At 38.0% G+C, this 23,647-nt stretch overlaps 1 protein-coding gene across 17 annotated transcripts in view; it reads left to right on the top strand.

The window, feature by feature from the left end:
* The window catches only part of DLG1 (discs large MAGUK scaffold protein 1), a 142,018-nt gene that overhangs the window by 41,278 nt on the left and 77,093 nt on the right, over positions 1 to 23,647 (top strand). For 10 of the 17 annotated variants that reach the window (XM_021536895.3, XM_021536891.3, XM_021536890.3 and 7 more), the window contains one exon: positions 10,619 to 10,783. In XM_021536895.3, the coding sequence (XP_021392570.3) occupies positions 10,619 to 10,783 (165 nt within the window). Of the gene's footprint in view, positions 1 to 3,128; positions 3,746 to 10,618; positions 10,784 to 10,811; positions 23,639 to 23,647 lie in introns of those variants that run through there. The other 7 variants (XM_021536902.4, XM_031505635.3, XM_085587733.1 and 4 more) reach the window with 4 other exon arrangements.

Raw genomic sequence — 23,647 nt, 5'->3', positions numbered from 1 at the left:
GTGCCTGCAGTGGTACTTAAGGGACATGCTCTGCTGAAAAATTATGAAGCCTTTTCCCCTTTAGTTTGGCAGTCTGAACACTTAGCACATTTTTCAAGTTAGACCTTCACTACTAATTTCATTAAGAGCTCCAGGTCTTGTTGCTTATGAGATTACTATTCTCTAACCTGTGTTGTGTTGAGGATACAGGTGGAACACAGGATCAGTGAAATTTGTACTACTTGTGTTCCATCAAGAATAGTCAGCAAGTGCTGAACAGAAGCATTAAGTTTCTATGAAAGTCTCATATGTGGTTTTTTTTATACTATATAGCTCTTGTTTCTCTCTATCCAATATTCTTAGTGCTCAGGGAGATTTCTTATATTAAGACAAGAAAATTAGTCTTGCTCACTAATTGAAGATCATAATGATGTGGGTATTTTTTTTAATGCATGTGGGAGCCATACATAAAGATGGGTTATTGCCAAATAAATATTCAAACAAAACCTGAAATAAAGACAATTCATTTTAGCTAGTGTTTTTTTAAGGATGAAACCAGTTATTTTCACTCGGAACACTTTTGAGGAAACATGGAAATGGTGAGCTCTGACTGTAGGAGCTTTTATGTGATAATACAAAATACAGACTAATGAATTGGCAATGAGAAGTGATAGGTAGTTAAGGCCATATTCTTCTAATTAATGGCTTAGTCATTGTGTTGATACATTATTTTTTGTGTTTCGAAATGTTAATTCAACCTTCAGTTTGAGTCAGAACAATAATTAAGTGTGGATATGTTTCTGTTCAGTTCAAAAGTAGACTTGGAAATCTTCTGTTTCATATGTTTCTCTATATGAGAACATACTATGTGCTTATATTTCAGAAAGATTTATGTTAACAACATTTTTTTAAAGCTTTTGGGCACAAATAATTGTTTTGAACAAGTGAAACCATTGCAGTTAAATCTCAGGATTTAGTCAGCAAAATATGTAAGAATATATTTAAGTTTTTAAATTTAAACATTGAATTTTTAAGCTTGTGGGCAGGCAGATGTGTAAAAAGTTTCATCTTTGTATGAAGGTTAAGATGATTTTGTAGTGTAACCAACTTATTTATCTACAGCTGCAAATATATGGCTGAAAGATTCAGATGTTTTATGTAGTCTTCATCAACAATGTAGATGTAATTGCCTGAAGTTACTTAAGCTTTCTCTTCCTTATTGCATCTTACTGATGGAATCCTTTGTGGATGTGTAGACTGTATCTTCCTCTTATTGATTCTTCTATGCCCACGGCACATTAGAGCTTATATTTTCTGCATCACAAAAAGCTATTTCTGCAACATTCAGGAACTGCTTTTGGCTCTTTGATTTTATTTGTTGTCATGAAATTGCCATGCATTTTGCTGTGTGTTATTTCAGGGAGAAATTATGTTATTACAATGTGATTAGAAGTATGGAAGTAAGATGGATTGTCAATCCATAGTGCATAGAAAAGGTTGTTTTGTGGGATGGGAACATTGTTACGTTTGGCAAGAGACAGCACTCGGTGCCTGTGTTCCTTCCCCTTGCAAGTGTTCCACATGTGGTGTTTGAGTATGTGCTCAGTTGTGCTCTGCCCTGTTTCTGCAATCAGGAGTCCATTTACTGGGACCCCCAGCCAGCAGAAGGAACATAAAGGGGTTTTAGGTTCCTCTGTCAACCTTTCTACTTTGGGTTACCCTTGGATATTCTTGCAAGAAAAACATAATCTAACTTTGCTATACGAAGAAGGTGCAGTTTTGGTTTCTTTACTGTCTTTGTTTATTTTTTGTGACAATTAAGTTCAGGGTTAGATTTTTTTTCTTGGATCCTGCCCATATTGCTTCACTTGCATGCAGAAGATGATCTACTGTGGGAAATCATGTCTAAGGCTATTTGGTGAAAAATTGTAGGTCACAGCACGTGGTGGAAAGAAAACTATGCTTGTTAATATGGAAATACTGTCATCAGTAATCCTTGGAGAGTCTACCAACAACGAGGTCCTCATGCAAATTAAGTTTATTTTGAGGTTTACTGTGGGCTGAGTTACACATTTTTTTCTCCAGACATCTTGCCTTAGTTTTGGTTTCATCAATCTGCACATTTATATAAAGAAGACTGTCTCAGTATAATTCATGAAGTTACTAGTTTCTGAGCTGGAAGTGTGGATGCAATTTTACACTACACTAAACTTGCTACCTCAGGGGTGCCTATCAGGTAAACCAAGAGAAGTAAAAGGGAAATGACAAAAGGCTGTTACTGGTGTAAACTTAAGTGAACAGTTATGTCCTAAAGAGAGTTCTTTACAATACTGCTTAATGCAATAAGAAATAGAAATAATGGCTGTTGTTATTTTATTGAAGCTTTTTGCAAAGGCAAGTTAGCTTATGCTACAAGAACAGTGTAATGGCAGAGGGCATGTTTTGGATCAATTTCATAAATTTCTGTAATGCAATTTATTAAAATGTATGCATAGATTGAAATCTTGTGGAGACCCCTGGATGTGTAAAAAGGGAAATAAAGTTTGAATCTTACAGGGCTTGATTAAAAAACAAACCCCAAACAACCCATTAAAAATTTTTGCATCTTAGATTTGTTAGCACACAACAAAGATCAACAAATTCTAAGGAGACTACGACTGTATTTACCTCAGTTCTAAGGAAGAAAGCTTTTTTCTTGAACTCTTAAGTGTTCACGTGTACAGTTGTTTGAAATGCTTTATGAAGAGCTCTTCATAATCAAGTCGATGTATAGTCCAGATTGTTCATGATTTCATAGTGCTAATGGGGAAATACAGCAGCTTCTGATTTTATTGTGTTGAAGTTGGAGAATATTCATATATTTCTGCACTGTTTCTTTATTACATTTGGTAGACCATTAGGAATTTTACTCAGCAGTTAAACACCATTTTTTTGATGTGTCAAATAACCTTGAATTTTTAATGCTTGAAAATGAGGATTAAATATCCCAGAGCCATTCATTTTGTGGTCTGCTGACACTTCCTTGAAAAAGCTAGTGTAAATTGCAGATCAGCAAATTCCCTGCTGTTAAGCTTACAACGCGCCTGGTTTTATAATTACACCCAGCTGATTTAAAAATGGGCTTTCACATGCTCATTGGTGCAGTGCGAAAGCACCTTGCAGGAAGCGTTGGGTTGATCTCCATCGGGCCGTGTAACGAGTCCCTTGCTGCAACATCTCGCCCCTCCCCTAAGCAGGCAGCGCACACCGAGCAGTGGCTCTGCTGGAGTTGCTTCTGTTTTCATGGAGGAGATAGCAATCCTTGCACTGCAGCAGGTGGAGCTGCCTTGGATCTAACCCGGGCTTCTGGCTGAGAGGATCTGAGTATTACTTTGGGCCGTGAGACAGTTGTCACTTCAAGCTGGCGCTAACGTAATTAAATTTAAAGCTGACTCAAAAATTTTAAAAATGGACACAGGATTTTTTCTTTGCTTTTTTTATAAGATCTGGTTTCTAACGTGAACCAACATTTTTCCTGAAGGATTCAACCTATTTATATAAAGGCTTATTTTTGAACACTATGGACCTAGATTAAATGTCAAAGACAGGCAGCAAGCAGCGCTTACAGAGGCATTTTTCTGGAATCTCAGTCTCGGATCGATTGAAGTGCACAGGGTCTGAAAAAATGTCTCCTAGCATAAAAAACTTGGATTGTTTTTCTCCGATGCTATGCCACTGTAAAGTAGCATGTACCAACAACACAATATCTTTAATGTTTGGATGTAAGGTGGGTCTATAAAAGGACTTTCCCGGAAATGTAAGCTGCATTTAATGAATGATTGCCTTTCTATTTAATGTAACTGTACCTTAAATTTCTGGTTAAGTAAGTGTGTGTTTTGTTCCATGCCTTACTCAATAATCTGAGCTCTTAGTGATGGAGACATAAGTAATGAATTATCATGCCTACTGTTTAAAGTTCCCTTTGAACAACATTTTGAATTTACTGAATGCCGCATGTAAAATGTCGTCATTCTTCATTAATCAGGATTAATCATCATGTAATCAGTTTATTGCACTTGGCTTTCATTTTCTTCAGCTGTAGAGAATTAAATACACAGGAGACTTGCACTGAGATACAGGGCTGGAAATGCCTCCTGACATCATTTTGATGGAAGCAATTGTTAGTGGCAGGTTTGGGTTTAACAGTGCCCTCGGGCATTTAGTCATTTTAGGACTACATCAACTGTTTAGGTTTCAGAGGAATAAAACATATATAGTTGGTAATAATCAGAATGGTAAACAGCATGTATTCAGTGTTGTGTCAAAAGTGTTTTTTAATTTCTTTTCAGTAAAATTAACATGCAACGTCAAGGATATGGGGAGACTGTTAAGTACTGGAAAGCCACTTGAAAATTAAAGGGATATGTTTATGAAGTTACTTTTGAGGCAGAAATCTTTCTCTCTAAAACTTTCTTTATATATTTAGGGTTTCCAAGTCATGTTTGTTATTTTTTAACAAAAATATTTCAACTAGATTTTATTTTATAAAGTGGAATCAGTTGTGTGTGTACATATATACTCACATATATGCATGTATGATGTATGTATATATACATGTATATACACACATATATATAACACAAAATCTTGATGGTGAATGAATGTCACCTATGTTAGGAGGGAGGAATCTATATTTTTATGGCTCTTTTGATAGTATAAATATTGTAAAAATTAAAGTTGAATGCCTTATTTCCAGGAGGAATACTTCGCCTTGTTGTGAGTTTGCTTTTCCTTACTATGTCCCAAGCATTTTTCAATTGGAAATAAGTACCTATTTATTGATGTCATTTGGCAACTACTTGATATAACCCTAAGGTTTCTGTTCTTCTGTTTTTATAGAACTGCACCCTCTTTATTTATACGATACGCTCATGTTTAAACAGTCAACTTGGGAAGAAAGCAGTGGCATGAAAATACTCTGGGGCTGGATTGTGCCCGTTGAGCTGCAGAGCAGGGATGCTGTTCACTTTAAGAGCAAACTAAAAATACCCGGCGAGCGCGCAGGCGGCACTTGGGGCATGTGGCGGCGGGGCCGAGCCATGGCGGCGGCCCCTGCGCGGGGCGGCCGCCGGGGGGCGCTGCAGGCGCCGCGCTCGCCCGCGTGGCGTCCTTGGGCAGCGGGGCGGGGCAGGCGGCGCCTCCGAGCGGGATCCTCGCCGGGGGCGTCTTGGGATGCCCCGGGCTGCTTGTGCACAGCCTGGAGTTACCTGCGGTGGGCACGGCTGGATAATCCCGAGTGGGAGCCCCCTGCTCCCCGCCTGCTGCCGGCATTGCGCCTCTCCCGCGGCAGGATTTCTGTTTGAGCAGTGGCTGCTGCCAGTGCAGGGGGGTTTTGTACCACGCACGTGTCAGTTTTTGAATAAAAGTTGTAGGGCTGGATAGTACTAAAAATAAAACGCTCTTGTCCGCTGAGAAGATACAGCCTTTGAATGCCAAGTAAATATTTAGATGACAATGTGAAATAGTAATGCGGGGTACCTGTACCAGTGCTTCACGCAATGAAACAATTAATCTCACACAAGTAATCACACCAAGTAGTGTTTTCCATTTTCCTTTTTGGCCACATGGAAAGAACATTCACTATTTGAGTGTTCTTTCTTTATTCTCTTTTCCTTGGCCTTCTGGGACAGGTGAACTTTATTACAAGTATTTCTGGAGTTTTTGTAAATTTATCTGCTTATCTTCATCTGTTTTATTGTTTGTGGATGTCCATGACATGAAGCATTACATAAATAAGTTTAACACTAACTGTGCATTTTGACATATGATGGAACACTGTGACCTAAATAACCATGTTATAACCACTTATATTAGAGTTACAATGTCAAACTGAAACTGTTCAAGAAGGGTGAAATGCCTTATGTCTTTGTCATAGCTCTAGTTATTAGAGAAAACTTAGTGCTTTTATTTGAGAATGAAGCAGCTAGTTACTCAAAATACTGAACTTATGTTTGAAAATGCAAACCCAAAGATCAAAAACCGTCTTCCAATATTGCAGATCATTCAGTTTATCATATGCCTGTTGTTAATAATACTGAATGTTCTATTCCATGATCAGTGAAAAAGTTCTAAAAAGACACAAACACTATCATCTTTTCTTATATTACTTAAGTTTCTTTGGTTTTTCACTGCCTTTTAACTTATCCGTATAAATTGCTGTTTACTTGCAAAGAGATTTTATTTGGCTTTCATAGTCTTCTCGTTATTTACAAATAAGTTTTCAAGTTGACTTCAGTTCTTCAATAGTGGAACATACCTTTACTTTTGTCTCCTTTTTTCCTTTTTGTGGAAGGCACTATTATTTTTCTAAGCACTAGTTTCTAGTTTAGCACTAGACTACAGAAAAGACGTGTACAAAATGCATTAGTATCTTTAATTTATTATTTTTGTTTAGTGTTATTTTAGCAAGGTATGCAAAATTTTCTGTATTGTTGCTTTTGTTATAGGAGTTGTTGGAAGTTATTTTCTGCTGAATGGTGGCAGAGTTGTGAAAGCTGGGGAGATGTGAGAGCTGTAGGTATTCAGTCTTTATTTGTTTTTGACTTGCATCCAGGTAATTCTTCGCAGGAGTGGAAGTGTTACATGTCAAACAATGCTTCACAATAACTTCAATTGCTGGTATGATCCTTGGAAGGCTCCTTTCAGATTTAGTTTAATGGGTAAAATAGAGACATTATTAAAAAAGAACAAGTATTTAAACTTGGAGAATTGTGTGCAAATGATCTAAAACTAATTGGTTTCATCATCCTGCCTGTTCATACTGCCTCAGAAAGGGTCTGACTTGTGAGCTTCTGCATATTTATCAAATTCAAATTATTAGATTTACTTATTCAAGTCTTCTTTTATTCTTAAACTCTTTGTCACCATGGTTGTACCTGTACAGTGAAAATGAAAACTTTACCCAGGGACAGACTGTAAGTCAGACTGTGCTTTCCTGGGATTTGTTGCTTTTGTTGTTGGAAGCGAGCAGTAACTTGGGAATTGTATGGCTGGTGGGTGGTGAGGGCTAAGGTCTGGAGAAGGAAGGAAAATTAGAAATACTGTCTTTTAAAAGTACAGAGAAGACTGTAGTCTTTAGGAAGACTAAAGTGAATCTCTTAGCATAGGTTTCCTAAAAATTTCTGTGCTTTACCTGTGAGTAGGTGTTCTCTGTTTTGATAAATGGTGCTATAAAATGTTCAGAATATCCTTGTTTGTCCTGCATATTTTTGCAGATAATTTGTTTGTTCTTATTTTTGTCTAACTTTGCTAGGGCTGAGAGTTGAAGCAAGGATGTTGTGGCCCTAAAAAATGATTTCACTGTGGTGAATTGGGTTCATTTATGAGTTTCATTGCATGAAAACCATCACTGGTTTATTAAAATAAATGGATTTTTCAGTAGTTTACACCAGTGACCATAGAGTTTAGTGACATTTCAAAACTTATTGAGGGTATAATTTAGCCTGAAGATATCATGTTAACTATGTTGCATCAAAGAAGAAATATTTTAAATTAATTTTGACACACTTGTATAATGCAACAAAAACTCTGGGGCAGTGTCTCTGTCAGAAGTATGTGTTAAATGTTTAGCACTTAGTTGCTTTGGATCTAAAATTAAGGTTTTAAATTGTAAAGCAGTCTATAAAGCTCCTTAAAAAGGAGGTAAATTACTTGGCCACTGCGTAATTGAGTGCTGGGAGGTGTGCAGCTGAGACTGTCTGCCAGTTCAGAGCTGTTTTGCCTCACCTTTTTCTTTCCTTTGATGAGTCCCTTGCTCTGCTGGCTCTTGTAAATTAGGCTCTCCTTGGAGCCTGGATTTGGTTTTGGGGTTGCATTCTCTTACTTGTAGCAGCATAATGACCTGCTCCTAGGCACTGGGGGTGAGTTAGCTGTAACTCTTTAACTACTTTTCTCCTTATTGTGTGCCTCAGCTTGTCATGAGCCACTTCAGGGAATGACAGAAAATTTGTTACTGCTGGAAGAGGGGAAAAAACATTCTGCTGGATAAGCTTGCTGAGCTTGCTCACTGTCTGCAGTCAGCTGTGTGCTCCCAGCAAGGGGTAGGGAGATGAAATTGTGCAGCCTGACCCAAGAGCAAGTGAATGGACTCTGCTTTTTCAGACCCTGGCTGAAGAGAGAGAGAGCTGGGCTGTGCTGTGAAATCGTGTCTTAGACCCCCACAGAGGGGAACTTGCACTGGGCTTTGGATGCAGCAGCACAATTAACTTGGCATGGCTGGAACAGCTGAGTTCTTGTTCAGGGGCTGGCAGCTCCTGGGAGAGGAAGGGAAGGGGCAGTGGTGAGTGGTGGCTGTGTGACCAACCAGCTCACTTGAAGGGCTGCCTCAGACAGCCCTGTATTCAGGGCTGGTGCTCTGGAGTAAAGCAGCAGAAACACTTCCATGGAGAATGCTGTTACAAGATACAGTAGTTTGCTTTGCTTAAAGCACTTTGTACAAAAGTAGTTCCTGTGAAGGGCTATGGTACCTTTCAGAATAGGTTGTAGTGTGGATATTATGTTTTCACGCACATCACAGAATCAACAAGGTTGGAAAAGACTTTTGAGATCCCCACTCCAACCTATGAATTAACACCACCATGCCAACCACACCACAGCACTATTTTCTTAAACAACTTCATGTCAAATAGTAACATTAATCTCAAATACTAAATCAAAATCTAAATAGCAGTTCACTTTAAATTTTTTGGAGAAGATTGTAGTGTCTGTCACTGCCTTTTAGGGGAGAATTCTTTACTGCAACATTTTTTTCATTTTTAATCAAAATAATGAAATACCGATCTATTAAAAGTTCATATACACTATTATATTATAAGCACTGATACACTCTATAATGTAAACATACATCTATTACTGAAATCTAGATCCTGTTTGCATTCAGTCATGTGAAGTATTTGTTTCTAATAAAGTAATTGTTTCTAATAAATATGTCTGGTTTCAGGAAAAAAAGTGAGGTAATTCTGTGCTTTGTCTAAAGATATTAACTATTTTGTAAAGGAAATGAGTTTTGATTGACCTGTGACTATTTGACTAATTAGTGTGTTCAGGGCTTCTTGTGAATGTTTCTGTGTGTGCCCTGGCCACCACGGTAAAACTGGAATGATCCACATCTATTTTGGATCACAAGTACTGCCTTCATCAGTGGAGCAGGCTGCTTTAAGCTCGCTGAAGTCCTACATTCTCTGATGCTGTAAGACATTTTCTCTGCTTCTTGGAGCTTCAATGTTTATTTTCTCTAATTGCCAGTGTGGTCTAATTTATGCTCTTGTATTTTTGGCCAACACTTTGTTTAAATTATAATTCTTCTCTCTTTGCAATGTTTAATATGGCTGCTCTGGAGAGCTAATGTCAACTCCTTTCAGGGTTCTGTTCTGATAAGTGAAAAACAAGTCAATCTCAGAAAAAAGATGAATGGCAGCAGTCTGAGGCTGAGCAATCTCGCATCTCACTGCTGCAGGGAAAAGAAAGAAAAAGAACTTTTATTTTCTGGTAGTAGTGAGCTATTAAGTTGATTATCTCATGAATCCTCTCTGGTCAAAAATGGAAAAATTAGGGCTTTTTGAGTAACCATTGCAATTTTTCTTAACTGTCAGACTTCACTATCTCTCCTTTGGTACATCCAGCTGAGAAGGTCTGAAATTTTTGGAGCTGGGTTCTTGTGGTAAACAGAGGTTACAATGCTTTTGCTTTCTTCTTAGGAGTTATTTCTTATGCTGGAAGAAGTGGGTCTTATGCTTCTTTTGTTAATTAGTATTTTTTGAGAAAATACACTTGAATTGCTTCTGCTTTACAGTTGGGTTAAGAATATGCCAAGCATTACAGGAGCCAATCATAATTTCAAGCAGTTTCTTTGTAATTTGTCCTGTATATCTTATCTTTGTAATGTTGTAGGTGTTTTTGATGAAGGGAATGGATCTTTGTGGTAACCTGAAATAGAAATTGCATGTAACTTTTGAGAGGGTTAGAAGTTATGCACTGTTTGTCAGATACTGCCTTGGTGTAGTGTTCCTGTACTTATAGACAAGTGGGTTACTTGCAGTTATCTACTGGGTTATGATATATAAAAGAATTACCAGGAAAATGTCTATTTTTGACTTAAGCTGTGTATGTAGATCTTGGAATTTTGTTTAAAAGAAACTCTTAAGGAAATATCTTCTATCCTAAATATACTTCAATAACAGGAATAACTTTTCCCAAGATTAAAATGAGTATGTGTTTAGGAAGTTTTTCTGTACCTTTAATAATATGACATGCTTTCCCTATAAACTATAAATAACTATTTATGTACTTGGGAGTATAGTAGTAGTGAGTGAATGTGAATGTGCTTAGAAAATGTTGGGATGTTTCTTATGGACACAGTAATCCCTCCTGGGGTTTAGGTAGCTTTATAGTAATGCCAGGTGGGACTAAAAGGGCTGGGACATTTTTGGATAGGATCAATCTTTAAATTAAAAATGCTAATTATAATTTTTATTTATAGATTTTATTGCCTTGAAGTCAGCAAGGTCAGAAAAACAACTATTTCTGTCTGACTTATGTTTTCTAGATAGTCTTTTTCTCATTTCTGTGGTGGTCTGATATTTTCCTATAATTTTTTTTTCAGAAATACCGCTATCAGGATGAAGATACACCCCCACAGGAGCACAGCTCTCCACACATTGCCAATGAGGTGACAGGTCCAGAGCTGGTTCATGTATCGGAGAAGAATCTGTCACAGATTGAGAATGTCCATGGATTTGTTTCCCATTCTCATATTTCACCAGTAAAGGTAAGCATTTTTAAATAGTGAACTGTTTTGGTATGCTTCTCAGGAATTTAATTTTGTCTAGCAAAAAAAAAGCATGGAAAACATCTCTTTCTATCTTTTATGGAACTGCTCAATTGTGAAATTTACTTAGCATACATTAAAGCATTGCCTTAGTTCTACACTTTCTAACTAGACATGCATGGTAGTAAAGTGCTCAGAAAACAACTCTAGGTAAATTTTGGATGTAGTTTTGATGGGCACTGAAGTTCAGGCTGTTGGTTTAATTTGGATTTTCAGTCAGAAATCTGTAGAGTCAATTCTGACTTTGTTTCTAGTAAATATTTTAATTGAGGATCTATGTGCAATATGTAATAAGCCAAGTGCCATATATGTCTCTTGAGCTTTTCAGTGTGCAGCGTCATTATTTGCTAGATTGCTTCAGTAACTTGAAGACAGATTTAAAGATTTAGACAACAGAGTGTGAGGATTGGGAGGGCGTAATAACTGGCAGTTCTATTTACTGTGTTAGTAGATAGACATAGCTCAATCATGTTCTGAATAGCACAGTGTTTTTGTGTGGCAGACTAAATGCTGTTTTCAGTAACATCTCTGAGTCTTTATGGATGGTTTTGAGGGAAAAGTGGAGAAATTATTTGATACTGGGGAATATTTGGGCTTTAGAGTGATGAGATGGGCTTACATTGTGGTAGGCTTATAGCATGAATTGTTTGTGTGCAATAGTGTCCTCTGTAACTGCAAAGAACAAATGCTGTTACATTGGGAGCAGCCCTGGGGAGAAGGACTTGGGGGTGCTGCTGGATGAGAGGCTGGACATGACCCAACAATGTGCACTCATAGCCTAGAAAGCCAAACATGTTCTGGGCTGCATCCAAAGCAGAGTGAGCAGCAGGGGAGGGAGGGACGGAGGGGATTCTGCCCCTCTGCGCTGTCCTGCTGAGCCCCCACCCACAGTGCTGCACCCAGCTCTGGGGTCCCTAACAAAAGGAGGACATGGACCTGCTGGAGCAGAGGAGGGCACAAAGATGATCAGAATGCTGGAGCACCTCTCCTGTGAAGACAGGCTGAGAGATGGGGCTGCTCATCCTGGAGAGCAGAAGGCTCCGTGGGTACCTTAGATCTCCATAGAGTGGCTGCAAGAAAGCTGGAGAGGGAATTTTTGGAAGGTCATGTAGTGGTAGGACAAGATGGGGAATGGCTTTAAAATGAAAGAGGGTAGATTTAGATTAGATATTAGTAAGAAATTCTTTCCTGTGAGTGATGAGGCCCTGGCACAGGCTGCCCAGAGAAAGGGTTGCTGCCCCGTCCCTGGGAGTGTTCAAGGCCAGCTTGGATGGGGCTTTGAGCAACCAGGTTTAGTGCAGTGTCTTCAAGCCTGTGGCAGGGAGTTTGATCTAGATGATCCTTAAGAGCCCTTCCAACCCAAACCATTCTATGATATTTTAAGAGAAAATACTTTCAACCTAGTTATATTTCCATTTTTTTCAATTATGAAGAAAAATTTTGTTGAATGTGTCACTTCTCTATCATTGACTTGTGAGGATTCTGTAGAAGAACCAACTGCAGTGTGTGAGTGCATTTGTTTTCCAGCTTTTCTAGAAGTTTTTAAATGTATATGATGGTATTGAACTAGTGATTTTTACTTATAGCTCCATAATGAACTCTCAGTGTTTTTCCATAGTCTTCAGCTAGGCAAGCTGAATTCTTTAAGCCCTAATGAATCACCTTTTAGAAGTGGGCTATATTGCCCTCTGAAGAGCCTTCTGAGAAAACAAAGCTTTTGTTTTTGGGAATGGCGAGAACTTCAAATTTTCCTTGCTTATGAAGTTAGACATGGTAACACACTTTTTATGTGTCTAATTCCCTGAATTTATTGATGTTTGGAAAGTAATGAAACACCTTTTATGTGCAACCATTAGAAATAAATAAAAGTCTTCTTTCTCTAGGGACTTAAGGTCAACTCTGTTTATTCACAAGCTTTTCCTAATTCTTGGAGGCATTAGTCTTGCCTTTTAGAAAGCGCAAGGGGATCAAAAAGGTAAAGAGAGGAGCTCTTAAGCTCTTTCTGGAAGAAAGAAAACTACTTGCAAAATAGAATTAAGCAGAATTAAGTACAGTTACAAAATATGGTGAGGCTTTTTCAAAATCCTGTGCCTTAAGTCTCTGAGGAGGATTGCTGTTATCTGTCTCACATTGGTAAATGCTGGGAAATCATCACTCAATAGGGAAGAATGTTCATAAGGGAAGTATTACCACTCAGTTTGTATTAACATTTTTAGCATATATCTGATTATTTTCAGGTAACCCCTCTCTGTTAATTTCAAAGCAATGTATGGTAAGTTGAAATTGTTGAAAGCTTTGTTTGTCTGAAAACTGGGGTGGGTGTTCCAGGTTTCAGTTGTTTTACCAGCATTTTGTGTAATTTTCATTTCTGATTCTAATTGACTGCTGGCTTACACCTCTCCTGAAGAAAAAACCCAAGGTTGCTGTTGTATTAGCATAGCTGGTCTGCTCTGCTTTTGGTCTGACGATCTGCCAGGTGTTCATAGTTCTAGCTCGTGCTGAAGATCAATTTAGCAGCAACAGCTCTAAGAGTACTTTGTGTGATTTATTTGCTAGGTTGGCTTGGTACACTGTGCAAGGACCAGATCTTGGCTGATATACAAGAGCTCAATCACCTTCTTCAATATTCATTGCTCAAGGAAACTAAATGTAATGGAGAATGTCATGTTTATGACATGAATAAAATAATAGGAGGAGTTTGTTTTTTGTTTTAAATAGAAATGTTAAATGCACTTAAAATTTCAAATACAGAGTTAGTAGTTTGAAGAAGTCAGTGGTTTTATGATCATATGTTGCTTTGTCAAGCAATGCTGCAGAGGCCAGTAGAATTGAATTTTCAGGAATACCTTCTGTTATAGCAAGCTCTTTCCACTATGGAGCAATTATATAGAAGAAGAGAATTTTGTTCTTGAGAGAAGCTTTCAAATACTCTAAGATTTAAAACAGCTTTTATAACTTGCTTGAATAGGTGGATGCTATTTCAAAGAGTTTTCAATGACCAAAAGTACAAACGTGTATCCCAAATTTTTAGATTATGAGTATGTGATTGCTGTTTATCAAATATTAAATGAAGATGGCTTATCTTCTTGACAGGGGAATGGGCTAACTCAGATTCAGATTGGGTTAAAATACTGCATTTTTGCAATAAGCATAAAAGAAGAGAGACAAGCTGTACTGATTTAAAGTTTAAATAAGACTTACAGGTTTTGTTAGAGTGGATTTTTGTCAGTTTAAGAAGAAATGTTTGCTTCCTATGTCTCAAGTAACAAGTAAGTAAACTTGGCCCAGGAGATTGTGTGTCCTCTGTTCACTAGTCCTGTGTGAAATGGAATGCTAATGCTCTAAAACAGCTTTTAAAAAAATATTTAATGGTAGGAGAATCATGAAGAAATAGTGAAAATGGTCAAACTTCAATTCCTTCATAGATATTATGTACCAAAGTTTTTGAAGACTATTTTCAGGTAGGTAGGCAGCTGGTACCGGAATTTCTTCAGTGTGGGGTTTCCAAATTCCCGCTGGGAACGCGTGGCTCCAGTGCGCGGTCCCGAGTTGTGAAATGCGCTGCTCTGCAGCTTGGCCGCGAGATGGCGACGCTGCAGCGGCGTTTGCTGCATGAACCCTGCGTGCGGCGCCGCGGGACAGCGGGTCGCTGCCCCTCCGGAGCGACGGGTTTGCACCTAAAATGTGCGGTATTAAACAGCTCCCATCGCGTGAAAACTGGCACAGATATGTCTCTCTATTCTTTTATGCTTATTGCAAAAATGCAGTATTTTAACCCAATCTGAATCTGAGTTAGCCCATTCCCCTGTCAAGAAGATAAGCAATCTTCATTTAATATTTGATAAACAGCAATCACATACTCATAATCTAAAAATTCCCATCGCGTGAAAACTGGCACAGATATGATATGGTACCAAGCAAGCTTTTAAATTGTGAAGTGGAAGCTGAAGTTTTCTATCGAGGACAAAAAGCTTTGAATAACAGGGCTTTATTACAGGGCTACAAAACAGTGGGTCATGGTGCAATGAGACAAAAAACCCCCACCAAAACAGTAATCTTTATTTAGAACCACCTGGGCATGACAGATTATTTATCTCATATATATGATGTAGCATGATAATTCAGTATTTGAGTGTAGAACCTGACTGGGGCTTCCATATATTTCTGTAATATCTGGTATTTGGGGCTAATATTTCACTTTTAATGCTGAAGCTCTAAAGAAAACATGTATTAATTTGTAAGCTGCTAAATATATCTTGTACTGGAAAAATATACTATGACTAGCATGGTAAATCTTATCCTGCTCTGAAATAAATTCTTAATATTGTAATATTCAATGCATTTTCATTATAACCATAATTCTCATTTGAAATTTGCACAAGTTCTTAAAAAATTCTCAAAGTAGTTGATAAGTTTGTAAATGATACTATCATGTGGCTGCATGTGGTAACACGAAGCTAGACTTACTGGTTGAGAAAAGTTTCTGTTTTCTTCTTCCTTTAATCAAATCTTTGCCCATGATCTGTCTGTGGAGATTTTCACATAGCACCAATCTTCCAAGGGTATGAGGAAAATGCCTGCACCTGGTTTGTTCCTTTCATGTGTCACAGATACGGACAGCTGAACAGAAATGTTTTAGTTGGAACATTGTACTGGCTTTAGTCTAGTGAGGGCCCTAAAATTGCTTATTCATGCTATACATGAAAATTTTAATTACTGACTGAATAGTATATCTCTAAGGAGCTGAAGACATTCTACTGGTTGCATATTTGGTATCTCTAGAACAGTTTTGTGCAAGCATCAGTGGAGTAGCAGAACACTCTAGGAATTGTGAGAAATAGGTTTGGGTTGGTGGGGGAAGTCTTTAACTTGTAGTTCCATAATCCTGGACTCTTGTTTGTATTTCATGCTGCAAAGTTGGCCACTTTCCTATCCTCACATGTTCCCAGGAATGGTCATCCCTGCTGGGGACAGGCAGTGCAGGGATCAGCCTTCCCATTGCTGGCTGCCTGTTCCACCTCCTGCACAGACCTGTCATTCTGGCTGGGGCTGTTGTATTCTGCTACAGCACTTGTGCTTCAGGTGATGCAGTAAAAATCCCCACTTCCCTTTACCAAAGGGAACACGTGTATTAATGTTGTTTATCCATTTAAAGCACTTGGAGGACTCTTTTGTGGTTACATAAAGTTATGTCAGTGAATAAAACTATGACTTCATAATATTAGGATATTAATTGCAAATTAGTTACTGTTTTCTTGTTTCTGAACAATGAAATGCTTCAAACTGAGGTGAAGTACTGCCCCCCATTGAATAAGAGAGGGAAGTTTTACCCCCAAATTCTAACCAAAGCACCCAGGGAATACCTTTGCAGCAGTAGCTCTGCCCAATTCCAGTACCCCTGTGCTTTATCTCTGCTTACCCCTTTCAGTGTCAGATCTGGGAGAAAATATTCAGGCTCAGTTTGCATTAGAGTGCAAGTAGTCTTTTATTAGAGTAAAAGCAGTAAGACAGAGTTTACCTTCTTTGGCTCTGTGAACCTCTGTTGGAGCTTGTGATGGTGTACTGAGCAGGGAAGGATCACTCTACACCTTCACTGCTGAGAGAGGCAGTAGGTTAGTCGGGCATTTTATTTGACCTAGTGCTGAATGCCTGTAGGGTGAGGAGTATGTCCTTCAGCCTTTCCTCTCCTCTTTTCTAGAAAGCAGCAGCTTGTGGTTTTGTGCCCCATATCCCAAGCTTTGTGAAGCAAACACATAGTTCCAAAGAAAAGTCTAATAGTATGTCAGTGGTACCCAAACCTTTGCCGAGGCAGGCTTTGTAATCCTAGCACAGCACTTCTGCTGACTACATGCACTGTGTCTAAAATAAATATCTTGTGCCCACTTCGTGTATGCCTGCTTTTTTTCACGTTTAGTCATCTTTGGGAAAGTATTTCCAGGACCTAATGGTATTTAAGCTTAATGGTTTGAAATTAACCCTGATTTGAAGCTGCTTATCTATTAGTGCCACAGTGCTGTGTAATAGCCCGCTTACCCTGACTGTGGTATCACAGGAATGAGATATGGCAAGGTGGTACTTGTTCTTAAAATAGCTTCCAGGAGGGACAGGAGAAATTGGAACTCGCTCTCATTTCTGTCCTGGCAAAACTGTTCTGAAGAGCAGAATCAGTGAACAGGTGGAGAAATGAGAGATGAGAAAGCAATGAATGCATTGCAAAGAGAATTTCTGCTGCACAAATCCCTTAAAGCATGTGCTTAAAGATCATCTTGTTGATGTTGATGCTTTTCTAGATGCACACAATGGACACAACTCAAAAAAGATTACAGAGAGACTTAAGCTGTCATAAAACAAGAAAAAAAAAAAAGAGATTTAGTTGTTAAAAAAACCCAAAGCAAACAAAAACTCTCCACCAAAACCAAACCAACAAGAGAATGAAAGTAAAGGGTAAGGAAGAAGATGGGTAATCGTGGATGGAGGTTATCAGAAGGATCTCGGAAGAACCTGTATTCTCATTGCATCATCATTTCTGTATAAGAGGAATAAGAGCTCAGGGTTATAACAGATTAATAGAATAATCATCTCAGTACTCAATTTACAGTCAAAAAGGCAAATGGAATACAAGGAATAATCAGTGAAGCAAATGGAAGTAAAACTGCATTATCTTATCACTCCAGAAATCTCCACCGTTCATTATCTTGATTAAGAAGGCAAATTTAGATACTCAAAGAAGAACAACAAGAATGGTCAGAGGGCAGCTACTGTGGAATGAAGAATGAGCTAGTTTGACCCCTCCATTTGGTAGAGAGTTGACTCGAGAGATAACAATGAAACCACAGTCAATAACACTGAATCTCTAAAATGATGAAAATTACTAGGGAATGGTTATTTCAGAAATTAAAATTTATATTCAGAAGTATAAATTAGCAGGTGATAGTTGTTTTATAGCCTTTAAATACAGTGATCTATAGTCAGCCTCTGATTTTGCAATAATCTTTCAACTGCTGGCAGTCTTGTGGTTTCTAGCTATACCAACCAAGGTATTACAGCATACATTGCTTGTTTCTTCAACTGCAAACAAGCACCTTTATTTAACTCCTTCCCATCAAACTGTATGGAAATAGCTGTTATATAAATGTGCATATTTACACATCCTTCCTTCAATGCTAACAATGTCCTTTCCTTGTGAACCCAAATATGGTGCTGATAATATGAATAGGTTCCCTTCTTTCTATCTCCTGGTGTGTCTTCTCTCCAATCCCTTGCGTTTTCTCAAGTGCTTCCCCAGAAGTCTTATAGAGCTTGTGGAACTGCTGTTAAACCAGCCTTCTCTGTTAATTGGGAGAGTTTTTCTGCTCTCAGGAAGGATAGTGGTCTTTATGATTTGAACCATGCGGGTTCAAGGTTAGCCAGCAGTCAAAGTAATTTTAACTTCCTCTTTGCTCCAGTAGATTTTCTTGTCCTGCTTCAGTCTGAGCAGGTAGGGTAGCTTAACCTGAAGATATGGTTTCCATTTAGAAATCAAAGATTGGTTAACATGTAATTTGCAAGTTGGGTTATGATTGTGAAAAGGTTGCAATCTGTTAGTTTTTTCTAAATTGAGAACTTGTAAAGCTTTGCCATCTTCAGGAAAAAGTCCATGCTTCTGGTGTTAGGAACATACATAGTATACTGGGAATCATGAAGAAAAACTTGAAGATACTCTCAGGCATACTTATTTTCAGACTAATATCGTACTTCAGTGGTCACAGTTGAGAGGAGCTGTTATGCAGTCTTTAATTAAAATGCATTGCCCAAGTTCTTGATAGCTTCCTGATTTTAAACTCCTGTATTTGAAGAATATGGAAATACATGCAAGGGTGTCAGTTTGTGTTTTATAGTAAGAAGCAGTTGACCAAATCTACCCAGTTCTCTGTGAGGATCTGCTAAATAAATTCTTGTCAACAGAGCAAGAAAGAAAAACTGTAACAGATGGACTGTGGATTAATCCAAACATTAGAACAACCTACGATACAGTAATCAACAGCAAGTCGTCCTAGAAAAGGGTTGCACTCTTTTCACCCGAGATTTTCCCTAAGCTCTTGGTGCAGCTGGGTTCATTTTGATGACTGAAGCAAACCTAAGGAGACTTGCATTAAACATAAGATGTTTTTGTCAGTCTGGCGTGCCAAAAAGATGGGCAGGAGATTCATGAGCAGGTTGCGGAAGACCAGGCAGTTTAATCTGCCCAGATTGGTAGGTTGTCTGAGGTGTATTGTGAGTAATAAGGTAATGATCTTTTATATTAAATATTTATGCTAAAATAGCTCATTATAGAATAATTTTGCTGAGATGTTTACTTATAAGTTGGTTTCACCAGTAAGAGATGTACGTTTAATTGGTTATGTAAATGCCATTTGATCAAGAACTATCCTTCAGTCCTATCTGAACTAAAAGTTAAGATAGACTTTAGAGCATCTCTTAGCAGAAAGGGTTGACAATTTTTTTTCTCCACAGTATTTGTGTCCTGAACTCCTGGGCTTTGGTTTAGAATACTGCATATACTTGTTTATGAGCCTTAAACTTATGCCAGTAAAAGTTTGTTGAACCAGAATTCTGAAATGTGTAAGAAAGAAATGTAAGAGCTTGTATCTAAATTTTCAGTATTGCTTTTGTTCCCATGCCTGAAGAGTTTAAGTTGCGTAATCTTATGTTTGAATATCCAAGTTCTGAACATTTCTTTTTCCTCTGTTTTTGGTCAAAACCTAACTGATATTGAAAATAAAATAAGTCCCTGCAATTGCTTTAGGTGATCCTTGAATTTTCTCTGTTAAGACAATCAGTTTTTTTTCCTTTAGGATCTGTGCTTATCTTAGCCAATACTCTGTTCAACCAAATGATGGTAAAACTAATATAAGACACTTTTCAAATGCTTCAGGGGGACTGTTGGTTTTTGTTTAGAAAGGGTAGTTGAGATATAACTGCTGTTTTCATTCACAAACAGGTTTTGCTGCTGTGCCTCTTTAATTTTAGGTATGCATTCTGCTTGTACAGTTATGCCCAGGAAAACTTTATCTGAGTTTAAAATATAGCATTATGTCATGTTTTGACTTGTCTCAGCAAGCTGATAACAACAATGTGCTTGGATAGAAAGTCAGAGGAATTCTAGTCCAAGTATTTGATGTTGATTTTTACATTTAATAACCACTGTGATTACTGTATCTTGCTAATTGGCCACAGACAAATAATATTATTCTGCAGCCACTATAAATGCAGACGAATCTTGCAGTAAATTTCTCAACCTGTAGAGATATACGTACTGATGTAGAAATCTTTAATTATGTGCTGTTTTGTTTTGGGGCAGGAATCTTTTCAAATCTGCAAATTCTCAATTCTTGCCTAATAGTAAATAGTGTTTTTTGTTTTGTTTTAGTGTGTGGTGTTTTTTGTTTGCTTTGATTTTAATTTTAGTCCCATCAGATCAATATCCAGAATATGGAAAAGGGGTGATGGAAGTTCTTTTGGAAGTCCTTTTAGGAAGTTCTTTAGGATGGAAGTCCTTTTAGGACTTCCTGCAGTTTCCTGATGAGCCTCCCTATTCTGCCTTTTGACTCTGAAAGCAATCATTCACAGATGCAATTCCAGCTGTGACATCTGTGTTGATGATTTTCCTTTCTCTGTATATTGCCTTTTCCGTGCAAATAGAACTTTTTCCAGTTTCTACTTGTAGGTGTTTGACCCTCTGTTGAAATGCTCTTTGACTGGAACGAGCCCTTGTTTTTACAACCTCCCACTGTTTTTTTCAGCCCTACAAGTGACCATTCTTCTAATCTGGACTCCTTTGTGCTATCCTGTTTTGTGCCATCTGTGGAGCTGTGCTTTGCCTTTATCTTCAGGTTGCTTTGTAGCATGTAAAAATCAGGGTTTTTCTCATTACCACCGTACTGGCTTCTACAAATAACTGCAACTGTATCTGCTTAGGCGTCAGCAGATCTTGCTCGGTATCATTGCATCCATATGGAGTGTAGGTGACACAGATTGCTGCCTTGCATCACCAGCAGGATTGCATAACCTCTTCCTTAAGTACTTTTCTAGATTTCTCTCTCAAATGAAATTAAATCATCATTGCTTCACTTTCAGGAAGCTTTTTATCCATGTGATGCTTTCCTGAAGTGCTGATTTCTAAAATGACTTTGTAATTGATGCCATATTGGATTGTTGGCTGTGTGGGAATCGGCCTTGAAAGAATCTGCCTTAAAACACAGCAAACCTCTCTTATCTTCAGACAGATTGATGTAACAGTAACAAAAATAGCTGCTTGATACATTTCTTGTCCATATATTGTGGCATTTTCTTCCAGAATTTTGCACATTCTTCTATGTGACTTTGTATGGGGCCTATGGGGCAAACAGAGAGAAAAAGGAATTCTTGAAGTCTTTTGAATGTTAGACAGATTCTTGTTCTCTAGGATATATAATAAACTGTATAGCAGTGTTGACATTCAAGGCCATATGTAGAAAAAGATTGAAAATATTTTCACCTTGACTCTTTATAAAAAGACTTGGTACTCAAAGTATATAATTTGTACCTTGTTCCAAACACCTTCAGTCATAGCCAGGGATTGATCAGTTTCTCTGGTAATAAATTCATAGCATTTTCAGGCTAGGTATGTTTTTTGTGTCTGGAAAAAGGTAGGGTTCAGGAAGTGTTGCAGTCTTCCTGTGAAAAAATTCCCATTATGAGAAGCTTGTCCATTTGAAAGAGTCTACTGTGTCTCAGGCATTTCTCAACTCCATTATCTATCTTATGCTCATAGCTTTAAGGACATTGCACAAGTCAGATCCAGTTTCATATAACTTGCAGTGATAAGCCATTGTATTTTATAAATATTAATAAAGTCTGTCTGAAAGGTGTGCTCAGAATATTGGCATGTGGTGTGTTATTGAGCTGTATTGGTGACTAGAAGTAAATGGTGCATTGATCTCGCTAAGACACATTTCAATTAATGTACTTATTTCTGCTTGTAATAGAAGCCAGCGGGAAAAAAACTGTTACTCAGAATAGGATAGCTGTCAGTAAGAATTTGTTAAACTGCAGATTATGTTGCACCCCAAGAAGTACGTGAGGGAATTTGGTAACTCCACTAAAATGCACATCATGAAGCAGTGGATTTTTAGAATTATGTGCCTGTGTTGTAAGGAATTTTTCTGACTTTGTTTGTCGTATGAAGAGTTTTAAAATTATTTAAAACTCTTAAGTTTTGAAATTATTGCCCTGGTGCTATGATCATGACTGCATAAATATATCACAAATTGTTTTAATAACTTTCGGCTTTCCAGAGATGAGCTGGTATTGAAAGCTTGACATTTAACCAATTTCAAAATAATCCCTCTGATGTTAGCTGGAGGATTTTTTGTTTACTAGTTGGCTATAAAAATTTGAATGGTGAGTTCTGTAAGGTAACTTGAGTTCCATATAATCTTTAAGCTAATTATTCTGAATTCTTTTCTTGCTATGAAGAGGGCAGAGAAAACCTATAACAGTAATAATTATCGTATGCATGGGAGAGCAAAATAATCTTACTGGAAAGTCATTAGTGAATAGTAAGAATTTTTTGGTTTTGAATTATTCTTGTGCTTTTGAGAAGTAATGTTGAGTCAGAAAGATATATATATATATTGTTTTCATAATAGGCTTACAGCAGTCACAGAAATGTGGTCATAGGTGTTATGAACATGACACATTATTCACAGAATAAGAACAGAGTGTGGACTCGTAGTGTTTAATCTTAGTCTCTGATTTTCTTGAGGATTAAAAAAACCTGAAACCACAGTAGAACAACTTCACTAGGAATCCTCTGATACACAACACAGAATGTTTTGTGGCACTGTAATTCACTTTCTCTATAGCTGTTTTATGCACAAAAGAACAGGGTAAAACAAGAAGAAATTAGCCAACAGTTGTTTCTTAAATATTTGTTTTGAACATGGTATTAAAGTAATTCTGCTCTGTGGAATGGTTTCATAAAGACAGAATCAGTGAAAAGTGCAGCTCTGCTCTATATTCCCTGTTTTATTTGCTTCAGGTTCATAATTTATGCAGGCAAGGAAGTGAAAAGATGCTATTGGATATTTCTACAGGCAGTGATTGAAACTTGGTTATTTTTGATCTGTGCTTTCTCCACCCAGTAGCTGTTATCATCCACCACCATCCTCATAGCTGTGAATTTGTAACGTTGTACTGTACCTGCTGCCCAGTTTCCCTTAAATATCTGTTGGCAGCTAGGAAGAGAAAGCAAGGTTTTCATCCTGTGCGTTCTGAAAAGGAAAAATAAGGAAAACCTTTGCTTGCTGCCTTTTTTTTTTTTTTTTTAATTGCTCAAGATTATACTCATTGTAATCACAGGTAGAGAGGGAATGTAAGAGGTAGAAAGCCGTGGAAGAAAAATAGCATCAGCTAGCAAGAATTTTGTTTTCCTGGTTTGTAAACGATGCTGCTGTAATTCTATCTGCATTTTTTTTTTCCTGCTCATTCACCACTCAGCAGCTGGTAGGGAATTAAGACTGCCTGGCAACCACCTGCAGAGCTGCAGAGATGAATTACATTTTTGGAAATAACACACTCCTCTATTCTCGCGCCAGTCGAGGCAACGCTGGCTCCAGCCACAGCTCGGTAGGCCCCAAACAGAAGCAGTGGGCAAAGAAAGGCTCAACAGATGAGTTACGGGCTGAGCCTTCCCGGTGGCAGCAGATAGTGGCATTTTTCACTCGGAGACATGGCTTCATTGACTGCATTTCTGTGGCTGCCAGCTCCACCCAGGTAATATGC

The sequence above is a fragment of the Lonchura striata genome, chromosome 9 (genome assembly GCF_050655825.1).
Source record: "Lonchura striata isolate lonStrDom1 chromosome 9, ASM5065582v1, whole genome shotgun sequence".
Lineage (NCBI taxonomy): Eukaryota > Metazoa > Chordata > Aves > Passeriformes > Estrildidae > Lonchura > Lonchura striata.
The sequence above is the reverse complement of the archived record's forward strand: the minus strand, read 5'-3'. Positions and strand labels throughout refer to the sequence as shown.